We start from the raw sequence: 14,540 nt of genomic DNA on the forward strand, positions 1-14,540 counted from the left end.
TTTTACAAATTCGATTTTTTACCTAAATCTTTTAAGCATTCTTCATTTTCTGATCCTATCATTTGAATCGATTTTTTACAATTGACTTAAAAACAATCGACTTATTGGTACCAACCGATCTCCAACTAAAACATTAATTTTGCCACATTTATTTTATTGTTATCTGGTAAAAACTGCTCTATTTTGTTTAGGATTTTTTGTTGTATTTGAAAGTGTTTTTTTATGTGTACAGAAAAAGATTTAGAAACTAAACAGTTTGTTATCAATTTTTATTAAATGAACAGTTTGTTGATGTTGGCTTTCCGAGTGAAAAACTGAAATTTCTGAAGAAAAGTTCAGATATTTTAACATGAATAACGCAATCTTTTATCAGAAGTCATTCGGTAAATATGCATAACCTTGGCTTTACAAAGAGCATTCTTGTGTATAACTTAGTTTCTCAATGCAAACAAAAATACATCAGCTTAAGAAGGTTGAAGTTTTATCTTCAAACAAATAATATTTTTTATAAATGTCGTTCGAAACATCAAATTTGTAATAATGCTATCGATTGTACTTTTTCTTTATAAATAAAAAATCTAGAGACTCAAAACTCAACTTAACGTAAAAAAAAAAACATAAAACTTCAATAATAAACAACATTACCCACTCTGATGTAAGCCTTGCTATCATTGATAAGCCATAAAATTAGAAAGACAAACTTTTTTTTTTGTCAAGCGAATCAATTTGTCTTGTATTTAGGGAAGGTATTCAATCCTCCAACGACCCCATCACATTTATATGTATGCATAGCATAATGTACAGTGCGGTTCACATTGTTAGACGCACCAATTTTCGTTTACATAAATTTCATTTTTTTTTTGTAGGTGTTTGCAAGAATAACTAAAACAATTGTATTTATTAGAATGGTTATTTAGTGCTCAATAGAAAAATAAAAAGAAATAGTGGATGAGTGGAGTTAAACAGTACTTTTTACTCATTCTTGTCTCTGATGTAAGAAAAAGAGTCGTTTTTTTTGGTTCACATGATTAGACGCACACCTTAAATTAGTCAGTTTGACGAGATCTATTGCGCTGATTTGATTAAATTTGGAAGATTAAGCATCAAGGAGTTATTATTTTATGATTTTTATTCAAAATCTGTAAAAAAAAAAGTTCTGAGCGCGAAAGAAAAAGGGAAAATGACGCGTTGGATTCCGAAGGTTTTTCCATAAGCACCATTGCCAAAAAAATAGGATGAAGTGACCATTTCGAGAGGAATTATTTTCAAGACAGTGCCTCCAATGGTAAAAACTTCAAAGGAAGAACAATAGAAGCTTTAACACCTCAGGAAAAAATAAAATGTATAAAAAAGCGTCGAAAACAGCTCTATCCCCGAGCAAAATTAAAGAAAAAGCTGGGATAACGGCAAAAACATAAACTTATCGGTGAACTTTTTTGAATGCTGAACATCCTAGATTAAAATAAAACTTAAAAATAGTCTTTAAAAAACGCCGTTTGAAAAAAAAGAGCGGTTTGAAACGAAAACTAAATCGAATGTAATATTAAATGGCTCCCAAAACCATTACTCCTCCTTTTCTTGAATGTTGAAGTGTCAAAAACTTTTACTCCTTGTGAAAATCGTGAAATTTGTGGAAATACCCATGAGAACAATTCAAATTAAATTCTTTTTCATTAGAAAAAACACATTTCGCCAATTTAAAAAAAACTTCAAAAACTTGTTTCCCACGTTATGTGAAGACGTGCGATCTCCATCCGCTGTTTCTTTCAAATTGTGCTTTTTAAAAACTATTCTTAAGTTTAATTTTAATCTAGGATGTTCAGCATTCAAAAAAATTCACCGAAAAGTTGATGTTCTTCCCGTTAGCCTAGCTTTTTGTTTAATTTTGCTCGGGGATAGAGCTGTTTTCGACGCTTTTTTCATAAATTTTCATTTTTCCTGGGGTGTTAAAGCTTCTATTGTTCCTCCTTTGAAGTTTTTTTCGTAGGAGGCACTGTTTTTTAAATAATTTCTCTCGAAATAGTCACTTCATCCTATTTTTTTGGCAATGGGGCTAATGGAAAGACCTTTGGAATCTAACGCGTCATTTATCCCTTATTCTTTCGCGCTCAGAAATTTTATTTAACAGATTTTGAATTAAATTCGCTAAAAATTAACTTCTTGATGTTTAATCTTCCAAATTTAATCAAATCAGCGCAATAGATCTCGCCAAACTAACTAATTTAAGGTGTGCGTCTAATCATGTGAACCGAAAAAAGCTACCCTTTTTCTTACATCACGGACAAGAAGGACTAAAAAGTACCGTTAACTTCCACTCACCCACTATTTCTTTTTGTTTTTCTATTAAGAACTAAATAACCATTCTAATAAATACAATTTTTTTGGTTATTCTTGCACACACACAAAAAAAAAATGAAATTTATGTAAACGAAAATTGGTGCGTCTAATCATGTGAACCGCACTGTATCTGTATATGTCTGTTCTGCTGTTGAGATGAAATAACAACGATTAGATTATTCCCTTAACGAGTACATAAACTTCAAATAAGCGACCAATTTTTGTGTTTTTATTTTTATTTTTTTTTTTCGTATCTTTTCAGAACCATCAGAGGGTTAAAGTCAATAAAAAGTAAATCAATGTCCCTTAAGATCAAGCAATAAATCTTCTATTTACCTTCCTACGCAATCTTTTATATGGAGTTTGCCTACCTTAACCCCACCTTAAATTGTATATAGAACCAGGCGAAGTCTGGGTAATTTATTGAGATTCGTGTTTTATTGAGAATATAATCATGTGGGCTGCGGGATGTTATACTCTTGATAGACCATTTAAAATGATAAAAATCATATAAGGGTTTTTTTCTTTTTAAATGAGTACACTCCATGTTGATGGATTGTTTTTATGTTAAAATCAGATCAAAGGACATCTCGAAAAAAAAAACATTTTCATCTTTTTTTTTTTTTTTTTTTTGGTATTAAAATTCTGAAAATTCCTTAGAATTTTTTGGATCGGGATCAAAATCCCGAAAACACAAAATCCCGAAAACCCAAAATCCCGAAAACCTAAAATCCCGTAAACCCAAAATCCCGAAAACCCATAATCCAGAAAGTCCAAATTCCCGAAAACCCAGAATCCCGAAAACCAAAAATCCCGAAATCGGAATCCCGAAAAATTCTATAAAATGAAAAATTTACACAAATTTTTTGTTAATTTTTTTTTTGTTAAATTTTATTTTTGGAAATTTTTTCAATTTTAAATACGGGATTTTGGGCTTTCTGGATTTTGGGTTTTCGGGATTCTGGGTTTTCGAAATTCTGGGTTTATGGGATTTTGGGTTTCCGGGATTTTGGGTTTCCGGGATTTTGGGCTTTTCTACATTTTGGGCTTTCTGGATTTTGGATTTCGGGATTCTGTCCGTCTCCCGATTTTTTTCGCTCTAGACTCTAATATAAAAAATAGATAAAAGTTTATATCCTTAATTAATTGATTCAGAGTGTTAATGATGTGAATCTTGATTTTCGATTGATATTTGACATTGCACACAAACATTGCAAAGCAAACTAAAGATTTTTTTTTTCTTTGTATATCTAAAGCCACCTACAAATATTTATATGTATGAATTTGAAAAGAAGAAAGAGCGGTGCCAATTCGTCGAGAGTTCAACATCGATTCATCAATCATGGCCATCCTCCTCCGTTCAACCATCCGCGCTCCCCGTAGAGGTGGGCAAAAGAGGGGTTGTGCTCTATTGCCACACTCTCGTTGTCAGTATTTCACTTTCTAATCTTTAATAGTTCATAGCTCTTCTTCGTCTTCGTCTATTTATTCTCAATATTTTCCATTTTCTTGTCACAAACAACGAACAGCTGCCACTATTCCACACACACACCCTCTATTTTTTTTTTTTTTTTCTTTTCTGTTAACCTCCTGATGATGCGTAAATCGACTTAATGCGTTCGACAGCGCCGCGCTGTTGTTGGCCGCCATTGGAACCAGCCCACGCGTTAACTTCTTTATAATATTGAGCACGATGCGTTATACCAATTGGTCTAGATTCTTTGCTCGAACCATCATAATGAGAAAGTGAGAGTATAATAGTGTGAAAAGGGGGGTTTAAGGAGAAGGACGCAATAGCAAACTAAAACAATTTGAATTTTTGTTTGTTTTTCTTCAGGTTTTTTCTAATTTTTTTTTTTTTTTGTAATTATTTTGAAAACATTATTTTAACCTTGGAGCACTTAACATGGGGGAGAATCTCTAACGAAAACAACAACAATACAAAAAAAAATCTTAGCAAGGAGACGCAAATTTTTTTTGTTATAAGGTTCGATGTGTGTGGAAGCTATTATATCCACCCATCATTTATAAAAATAGTGCCCTCTGTTGTGTTCACCAACTAACCTAATTCTTGAGATTGATTCTTAGCGACGCATAAATGTATTTCAGTAGGTGACAACCGACACAAGGCAAGTGTGTTCCGCAGGGCGGTGGCTTAATATAGCTTGTTTTTTTTTTTTTTTTACAAAAAAGATAAATTTATATCTTCTATTATTAAATCTATTTAATAAATGCTTACGTGCGATTTGGAACGGATAAAATGTTGATATACTCTGTCAACAATTTAATACTTCTGACGAGGCAGTTTGGAGTTGTTTAGAGAGGAATTAAGATGTGGGAGAGAATCTGTTTGTAAACTTTTTTATGAGTTTTTTGTAAGAAAGTCCTCAAAAATTTTGTCAAAACAAACAAACATTGTATTTTTTAGAAGCATGTTTTATAGAAAAAGGTTTCCACTGAATAAATGAAACAATAAATTAATAAAAGGGCGTTTACAATTTTTTTTAAAGTGCGCCATGGTTTTTAAAGTTTGTATTATTTGAAAATAATGCGACTTATACCACTTTCAAATATAACGACTCATATGTATGTGTATTTTTTTTTAATTTTAATATAATTTTCAAAGAAATGTAAAAAAATAAAATTGGTGTTTAATATAGCAAAAACATCTATTGACATAGTTTTAGTCTCTTTACGAAGAATACCATTCAATTACCTGCATTAGAAATCATTTTTGTGTTTTGTTTTTGTATTTTATTTTTGTGGCCCTTTTTTCACTCTGTCAGTGAAGATGTTAATTCCACTTTTAAAAATGTGATATTATTTCCATAAATGCAGTTAGTTTTCATTACAACTTAGTTCATAAATACTTTTAATACCTATTTTTTTCTTGTCACATGTGCTTAAAGTGAAGCAGCTGGAATCAGTCAGAAATAATGCGTTTTTGTATTCGAATTAATAACGGCTAACATTTCTTGCAAATAATTTTCTCGTAATTTTACCAATATTAATAAATTGCACGACTGGGGTCGCACGTACTTGCTCTTATGCTTAAAGTAACTATAATGTTAAAGCTTTTTATTCAAGAAATTTAAAATTTGATATTTTGAATAAATTTCATAAATAGTATAAAAAAATTAAATCTGCTTTTATAATTAATTAAACTGCGTTTTAAATTATCTTAAAAAAAAAAAAACAAATATGCCATTTTATTTCTTGTATAAAAAGGTATTTTTAGAAAAAAAATTTCGCAAATTGTAGGAGCCGTTTTTTCAAAAAATAATTTTTTATATATAAAATTTTTTTAACATTTTTCTTGGTATGCCATTTTGAAGAAATAATTAATTTACACATGAAAACTAAATTTCAAAATTTTTCATTGATCCGTTTTCAAAAAATTGATTTTTCCAAAAAAAATTTTGAAATATTTTTTAAAAAACCAAAACTGCGTTTTTTGAAAATTTTCTAAAATTTTAATATTATCTTTACTTACACACTTTTGTACAAAAATTTTCATTTAAATCGGGTTAATGTTGTACGAGATATTAAGAAACGAAAAAAACCGTTCTATGACAGGTACCGTTAATAACGGTACAAAAAATATTTTTTTATTTGAAAAGTTGGCCCTTATGTGTAGTATTACACACAAAAATTTTAATCAAAATCGTTAGAGCCGTTTTTGAAAAAAATTAACTTTTCTATTTCCGTTATATGGCAGGTACCGTTAGTTTTGGTCATAAAAAAAAAATTTCAATTTCCCCTCTAGGGAATCACCAAAAACTGCTAACTACCAAGTTTGAAGAAAATCACTTCACTCGTTTAGACTGCAGCTCCAGATAGAGACAGACACACAGACAGGCAGACAGACAGACAGACAGACAGACAGAATTGCCGGACCCACTTTTTTAGCATTCTCCATCATCGTAATGTCATGTAAAATTGTTATCTCGAGTTCGATTTTTTTTACGAATCCTAAACTTGCCCTATAGTACCTATATCGCAAGTAAAAAAGTGGTATATATTTTTGAACAAAATTTGTAAATTTTATATTTTATTTAAAAGTGTAAAAAAAAATATTTTTTTATATAGGGTGTCCCAAAAGTTAAAGTCGAAACGAAAACGGTAGATAGGGTGGGTGATGACAGTTATCAGAAAAATAATTAAAAAAATCGCAGCCATATATTTTGGGAGTTATGGGCATTTGAAAAAAAGTCGAAAAATTGGTCACCCTGTGACGGTTTTTCATGTGCCGTGATCACAAATCTTAATTTTTCTCATTTTTTTCTTTTGTTACGGAACCTTGAATAACCCTGCTATCAAATGCATTCAAAAATTTTAACTCAGCTGCATCAGTTTTAAAGCAAATATTACTTTTTTACCCAACTTAGTACTAAAAAATTTTACATGACTCTAATTCAATGAGCCGTAGTGTAAAACAAATGCACTACGATGTTTCGGCAAGTTGCCTTAAAAGTTGGTGTGTTCAATTCTCTTTTCAAAATGGTATAACATTGTTGGGAATATTTCATAATTAATATAGGTATTTTTTCCATATTATTTAAGTTTTTGTATTCTGAAAGGTTCTGAAAGGGTACAAAACTTGAATAATATGATTCAATTAAAAAGTTAATAACTTTTTATTATTAAAAAGTTAAAGTGACCTCAACTCCATATGCGTTTCGCCCAGGTATGATAGTGGGCTCATCAGTTAGATGCTGTCATACCCTTACTAAGACGCAAAATTTTGGTCCATGAATACAGACACTTATAAAAATCACAACCTGAATAGACTGTGAATTTTAAATAAAAATAATTTTCATTATTTTTTTTTTTTTTCACTTAGTTTACTTATTAGCCTGACCACGGGCAATTGTTTTTAGGTGCAAGAATGTAACCATGTTCCCCTAAAATATTAAAATTCACAGTCTATTCAGGTTGTGACTTTTATAAGTGTCTGTATTCATGGACCAAAATTTTGCGTCTTAGTAAGGGTATGACAGCATCTAACTGATGAGCCCACTGTCATACCTGGGCGAAACGCATATGGAGTTGAGGTCACTTTAACTTTTTAATAATAAAAAGTTATTAACTTTTTAATTGAATTATATTCAATCACTCCGCTTAAAAATAAAAATAATTTTCATAATTTTTTTTTTTTCACTTTGTTTACTTGAATAATATGGAAAAATTACGATTTGTAGTCACGGCACATGAAAAACCGTCACAGGGTGACCATTTTTTCGACTTTTTTTCAAATGCCCATAACTCGCAAAATATATGGCTGCGATTTTTTTTATTATTTTTCTGATAACTGTCACCACCTACCCTATCTACCGTTTTCGTTTCGACGTTCACTTTTGGGACACCCTGCCTGTATAGTTTTATGGAAATTTTCAAAAAAAAAAAATAGCTTTAAAAATTATTGATTGACGTATCAAAACAAAATTTCAAACTAATTTTTTTTGTTGGCAATTTCTAGAAAAAATGAGGATGGATTTAAGAAAAACCAGATGAGGGGCGATTGGAAACACTTTTTTGAAAAGGAAAAAGCCACTAAGAAAAAATGTGATTTGAAGAAGTTGGAGCATCATTCGACCTCTACTGTCGGCTGTCTCTTGAAGAGTTTGGATACAAATTTAATATTAATTTAAATTCTATTTTCTCATAGTTTAAAGCCTTATCCGCCTTACCCCGATTCTGGGGTTATTTGGCCAACTTTAGATGTTTTTGTAAATTTAAGAATAAATGGCCTTTATATTAACTAATTTTAGAAGATCTATTTTTTTTTATAAACCAAAAAAAATGTTTTATAAAAGGGCATTTAATTCGTGTTGATATTTTCTTTATATTTCAAATTTTTTTAGCAAAATAAATACCAAACAATATATGGAAAACAATTTTGTATTGGCTTTTCTAGAAATTTCTTTTAGATCTATGTGAAAACGGGAACAGAATGAACAAAAGGGTCGGAATATCGTTTGACATGCATTCATATCCAAAACTATTGATTTGATGGAAAAATTTACCAAGATTTAAATCTTTTTAACCCTCATTAAATGTTTAAAAAAATCGGTCTTTAAACATGACTAAATATATCACAAATTCTTGTCACTATTTTCAAGCTCCTTAAGAAAAAAAAAACAGCTGAAGTAAAAAATAAATTAAATTTCTTAAACATCACAACAAAATAAAAGTTAAAATCTTGTCAACTTCCTGTTTTCTCGTATAAATATATCTATATCTTTGTCAAAAGAACTAAATATGCAGAGCACATATCAATCAACAGTCATTAGTTCATTAGACACTCATTAACATAGAAACAAAAAAAGAAAAGAAAACCAAACAAAAATAATATATCCAACCAAAAGCAAACAACTTAATGTCCCATTAGGTTGTTAGTCTAAATCTTTATCTATAAAAAGCCATCAGCCAAAATTATGTAATGTTAGCATAACATTTAGACAAGAATATATAAAAGAGCACCCAGCGCAGTTAAACAGACAAAAACAAAAAGAAAAACCCAAAAAAAAAAAAAAAAATACCACTAAATAAGTTGTCCTAAATTATATTCTAAGTCCCATCACTGCAATAACATGTCGCTTTTGGTTGTCGGTCGCCCCCCCCAAATCTCCTACCACCACACACCCACCCACCCTAAAAGAATTAAACAAACACAAAGATATCACCGACATGGGTCTTCCGATCTGATGCAGTTCTTCATCTTGCTTGACAACAACGTGACGAACACGCCAAACGGAACCCTTATGCGAATTAGCAAACGATCGAGAGCCAAGCAGCAGCAAGCACATTCCTAAGACTCCCCCGATAAGATTTGCCGCAGTATGATGCAACAAACAAAAAAGTGTGCAGAAAGGAAGTACAACAAAATGAAAATAAAAACTTAAAATTGGAAAGCTTTACTGTCGCCACATATGTTTGTTTTATTTTTGTTGGGTTTCTGTCGGTCGGACTTTGTTTCTCCTTTACCCTAATGTCCCTTAGTCTGTTTTGCATCTTGATGGTTGGGTATATTGTGCAATATCAGTTTCTTAATAAAAATAATTTATTTTTAAATTCCACTTGTTTAGTCAAAATAAGCACTTAAAGGACACCCTCTACTTAAGTAAGCAATATTGTCGACGATGAGAGAGGCAAACGGAGCGACAGAACTGACGGTCCATCTAGTCAGTTTGACAACCATAAAAATGTGCATCATTCTAGCAGATAGCGTTCGTTCATGACAAGAGAGAAGCGTGTACCTTGGTATGTCCACTCTTTAAAAGCACTGTAAGCAAACTTATGTTACCATAGGCAACAGGGTTGTTATATGAATAAATGTACTTCTAATCTTTTTTAATCTTTTTTGTTATGGGGCATACTATGAGAAAGAATGCCAATAAGTAATAACATTTTTACCCCAAAATCACCTTCTTTTTTATCCCAAACTTGACAGAAAAATATGTCTAGTATAATTACATCATTGCACAGTTTTAACAAATTTTAATGTTGGTATCATGCAAGTTCATGTGGGGCGATGGTTAGTTCAATGGAAGCCTCCACCACCTACAATTTTGTTTTCAGTGGTACTGCCTCTTGTGAGGAATCGACAAAGACAGTGTCATTGTTTTGAAAAAGTGCTTTTCTGATTATCGAAACGGTCGGACCTACTGTATTGATTTTTTATAGTACCTACATAAAATTTCTTATAGTTTAGAGAATAGATCGTAAGGTATTTTTTAACATCCTACCACCACTCACAATATTTTAAATAGCGATTTTAACATCTCTATCTATTTTTGTGAGAACGTCATGTTTTTTTCTTGCGATTAAGGTACTATATTATATTTCAAGTTATGCATTCGTACAACAAAAAAAGTTGAGATAACAGTTTTCCATGATATTACGATGATAGAGAATGCCAAAAAAGTGCGTCCCGGAAGTCCGTCTGTCTGTCTGTTAATGAAGCTACAGCCGATTCTCCAGAGGGATTTTTGGAATTAATTTCTTTGGACCAAAAATAACGGTACTTGTCATATAACGATTTTAATAAAGTTGAAATTTGTCAAAAACGCTTTTAACGATTTTGCTTGAAAAAAAAATCAAATGTAAGTTTTAAGATAATGAAAAAAAAAATGTTTGAAAATCATTCTCAAGGGGCACGGTAGTGCCCAGCCAAGTTCTCTAGCAACTTTGGCACTACACCCTTATTTACAGGAAACAACTCAGGCCATTTTCGACACCCCTCTAACTTCCACACTAAAGATGCTAGAAATTTCAAACTCGCTACATTTGTTGAACTAGTCAAAACCAAACACCTCACAAAATTTCAGCTTCAAAAATCGCAAAAACCGTAACTGACTGACTGACTCACTCACTCACTGACAGGTCATCAAAATTATGGACAACTTCCCGATATTGTAGAAACTTGAAATTTTACACGGTGATAGGACTTGTGGTGTATACAAAGCAAAAAATCGAAAATTTGAGATTTTCAATTCAGGGGGCGTGGCATCCGCCCATTTCCACTGAATTTTCATCAAATATTATGGAGCACTTCTGATTATCGTAGAATCTTGAAATTTAGTGGAATAACTTTAAAAATCGGTAATTAAAAGAAATATTGTCAAGAGAACAATCAAAATTTTATTGATACGAATTTGAACCCAAACTTTAGAACTTGGTACACTTTTACATCTCAATACTTTTTGTGCCAGCATAATTTCAACATAGAAGAACTTGGCTCTTTTTTTAACAGTAATGTTTTTGTTGTGATTAACGTTACCTGAACCGTTTTATTTTAAATCCGATTTTATCCGAAATTGCTTATGCACAAAAAATTTTGTGAAAAACTATTTATATAATTAATTAATAATTAAATACAATTCAAAAATAAAATAAATAAAATTTTGAAAAAAATTACATTGAATTTTTTTGAAATTTTGATTTTAGATGTTGATTAGTGATTCCTACAAAATGGCATACCAATCTTATTTTAAAACTTTTTTTCCAAAAAATTATATTATTTCTTCTATTTATAAAAATTAGATTTTTTAAAAACAACTCTAACGATTTTGAATTTTTTTTTCTAAAAATGCATCTTAATATATCAAATAAAACTGCATACTTGTTTTGTTACTTGTTACCTGTTACTTGTTATATGGTACCAGTCACCTGTCTTTTGTCATCTGTCGCTTTAAGGACGATACTGACATCCTCCGAATAAAGAAAGAACAACGCGCAAAGCTTCCATGCGTACCAATTAGTAAAACAAAATATGTTTGTACATAGATACATACTATAACAACCCTGTTCATCAAACAGATGCAACATCCCTATTTACGTCATTCAATTGATAATACCTTATATACAACTAGTTCATTTCGAAATAATATGCACTGAACCAACCAACAAACCAAATCCAAGAGTATTATAGCTAGCAGCATCCAACCAACAAAACAACGAACAAGCAAGAACAACCCCCTGCTGCTGATGCTGTCGATGTGTATTTGATGTATAAAGTGTGGTTTTATTTTGGCCAACACACTTTGGTATTCAGACAGTGTCGTCTCTTTGATTTGACAATGGTTAAAAATACACCTTCTCTGCCAAACAATTAGATAAAATAAATTGAAAATAATCGAGCTTGAACTATCTAAAATTAAAATTAAATGTATATCAGCGGGCTAGCAGTGTTTGCTATCTATCTTAGTTATAGCTTGCTTTTAGCTTCTCGTCGTCGACGTAGACAGATTTTATCCTGCTTAAATTAATTCTATACACTTACACCATTATAGACAAGTGAATGTCAATAATTTAATTTTGCTACATTTTTTTTCTTCTACTTTTTGTTTGATTATCAGATGAAACTTATTTTTTATAAGCTTCTTGAAAGGCCGGATGATATAACTTGTAACATGTACCATGTGGCGGCTATCTTTCAACGCTGTCAATATTTTTGCTAAATAGTTTCAGAAAAATAGAGAGATAGACATCGCAGAGCATCATTTTGTGGTGCATTTCGAATCTAGTACATATTTGAGATGAAATTTCTATCTTATGCAAGTTTGTAGCTTTTTTTTGCATTTTGTATAGATAAATATCATTCTCATGATTGTTGGCGCGTTTTCGCATGTATACAGTTTGATTTGTTTATGATGAAATAAAATCAAACGCGTGGGATAGATTAAAAACATACACACAGACACATAATATCGAATTGAGTGTGTCCTTGAAGTAGGATAAAACTTCTGGCAAACTATGTGGCAAGTAAGTTAGATTGAATTGGAACGAAATATGCACACAATGATTTAGAAGTACAGGTTTATGAGTTTTATATAGGAGAGATATAAGCTGCCAGAATTTTAAATTAAATTGTTTTAATGTTTTAATTATATTAATCATGGCTAAGCCTATGAAATTAAAGAGGCAATTGTCATTGAAATTGGGGATTATTTTGTCATTTATTTTTAGTTTTTAAGACCTTAAATTACCAACTTAACTAAGTTTGCATTTTTCTATAATACTCACTACTTAATTTTGATTTCAAGTTATTTGCATCAGAGAGCTTACCTGGAAAAAAGATAAAGATATTATTTGTTAGTTAGTTTTTTACAAATTTAAAAACTTAGTCAATATTGGACAAATATAAATTATCTTATTTATAAACCTCAGTTCAAAGAGTTTTATTTTTAGACTTATTTATCCACAACCACAACTTTGTACCAATCCTTCAAAGAAAAAAGGTGCAACCCTGATTGGAAGAAATTTTCAAAACTTGAAACAAAGTTCATAAAACTCTTTTAAGAAGAACCCAACCCTCAGACCAGTCTCATAAAGCTTCTTATCATTAAACTTGTCAAATCGTTTAAGTGGAATTATTATGTTTGCTACGTGACAAAAGTCTCGATAAAAAAACCGATTAAATTAATTTCAAAGAACAAGCTTAAAGAAAATACAATTATTGGTTGTCTAAATAAGGAAAATCCATAAATTAAATTTCTACAAAAAAAAAAAAAACTACTATTGAAACAGAAAATGAGAGAAAAAAATTTCCATAAAGAAAAAATAAATCACTGTAATTACAAATAATCCTCAGACAATCCAATACACATACAAGAAGACATTAATTGTGGTTAGATATGCATACAAAAAAAAATTGCCATAAAGTGTGAAATATTTCTGAGAAATACCCTTGAAACAACAACAAACTTAAAAAAAACAAGAATTGAAAATTTTTCACCATTAACGAGATTACAATATGTAAATATAGGAATTGTGTCATAATGGTTCACTGCATTTGGTCAAACTATGAACTTTGCCCGGAAACCTACTACAGAACAGCACACACCCATTTTTATTCTTTTTTTTTTTTTGTCTTTTTGTTGAAATATATCTTTGAATGTACGTTCTATAGTATTAACCCCAATAGAACTCTAATTACTATTATTTGTGTGTGGGTAAAAAGTTCAATTGGGATTCGTTTAATAGTAAATGGATTTTAAGGGTGTGAAGAAATGAAATGTAGAGTCCAAATGACAAACCTTTTAAAGGTTTAGGTTGTTGTAAAGTACCTATAGTGGGTTGAAAATTCTTTTATGTGAGTTTTGAAATAAGTTCAATTTACAACAAAAACAGGGATTTAATTGCTGATTTTATTCAGATAGGTATAGTTACTCATTCTAAAAAATTTCTACACCCAAATAAATGGGATTAGATTTTAACTTTCAAAGTACCAGAACAAAAGAGATGGATATTTTTGGATTTATTTTCAGAAATTAGGTTTTTTTTTTTTAGTTTAAAGGTCATATCATAATGAAAAGTGACAGATTTCGCTCTAATAAATATTTAAAAATGAAGGTTAAGGCCATAAACTACCTTTGATTTTGTAAACTATCTCATTTGATTCCTTTAAATGGCTTAAGGTCATTTAAGAAACGTTTGAGAATATTTAAGGTCTCCTTTTGTAGTTGTTTTTAATTCATCGAAGTTGTTAGTACACCCCAGGTATTAAAAAGCTATTAATAGCCTTCAATAGCATTTGTGTTTTTTTTTTTTGTGCACTAATGGTTAAAAAAAAAGATTAAAAAATGAGATCTGGAATTTTCTCATATTTCGATTTATTATGTTCTTAACTAGCCAAAGGTGTCTTCAAATTTGAACTTTTTTTTGTTAAAATCGAGTTTTCGCTAAATTCGGGTCTATAA

At 30.6% G+C, this 14,540-nt stretch overlaps 1 protein-coding gene across 4 annotated transcripts in view; it reads right to left on the bottom strand.

Annotated features, from left to right (window-relative positions):
- Window positions 1-14,540, bottom strand: part of LOC129911626 (myocardin-related transcription factor B) — a 154,848-nt gene that overhangs the window by 56,214 nt on the left and 84,094 nt on the right. For 2 of the 4 annotated variants that reach the window (XM_055989480.1, XM_055989482.1), the window contains exon 2: window positions 12,865-12,906. The exons of the other annotated variants lie outside the window; for them this stretch is intronic. In XM_055989480.1, the coding sequence (XP_055845455.1) occupies window positions 12,865-12,906 (42 nt within the window). The remainder of the gene's footprint in view (window positions 1-12,864; window positions 12,907-14,540) is intronic. 4 annotated transcript variants of the gene reach the window in all.

This window comes from Episyrphus balteatus, chromosome 2 (assembly GCF_945859705.1).
Source record: "Episyrphus balteatus chromosome 2, idEpiBalt1.1, whole genome shotgun sequence".
Classification (NCBI taxonomy): Eukaryota; Metazoa; Arthropoda; class Insecta; order Diptera; family Syrphidae; genus Episyrphus; species Episyrphus balteatus.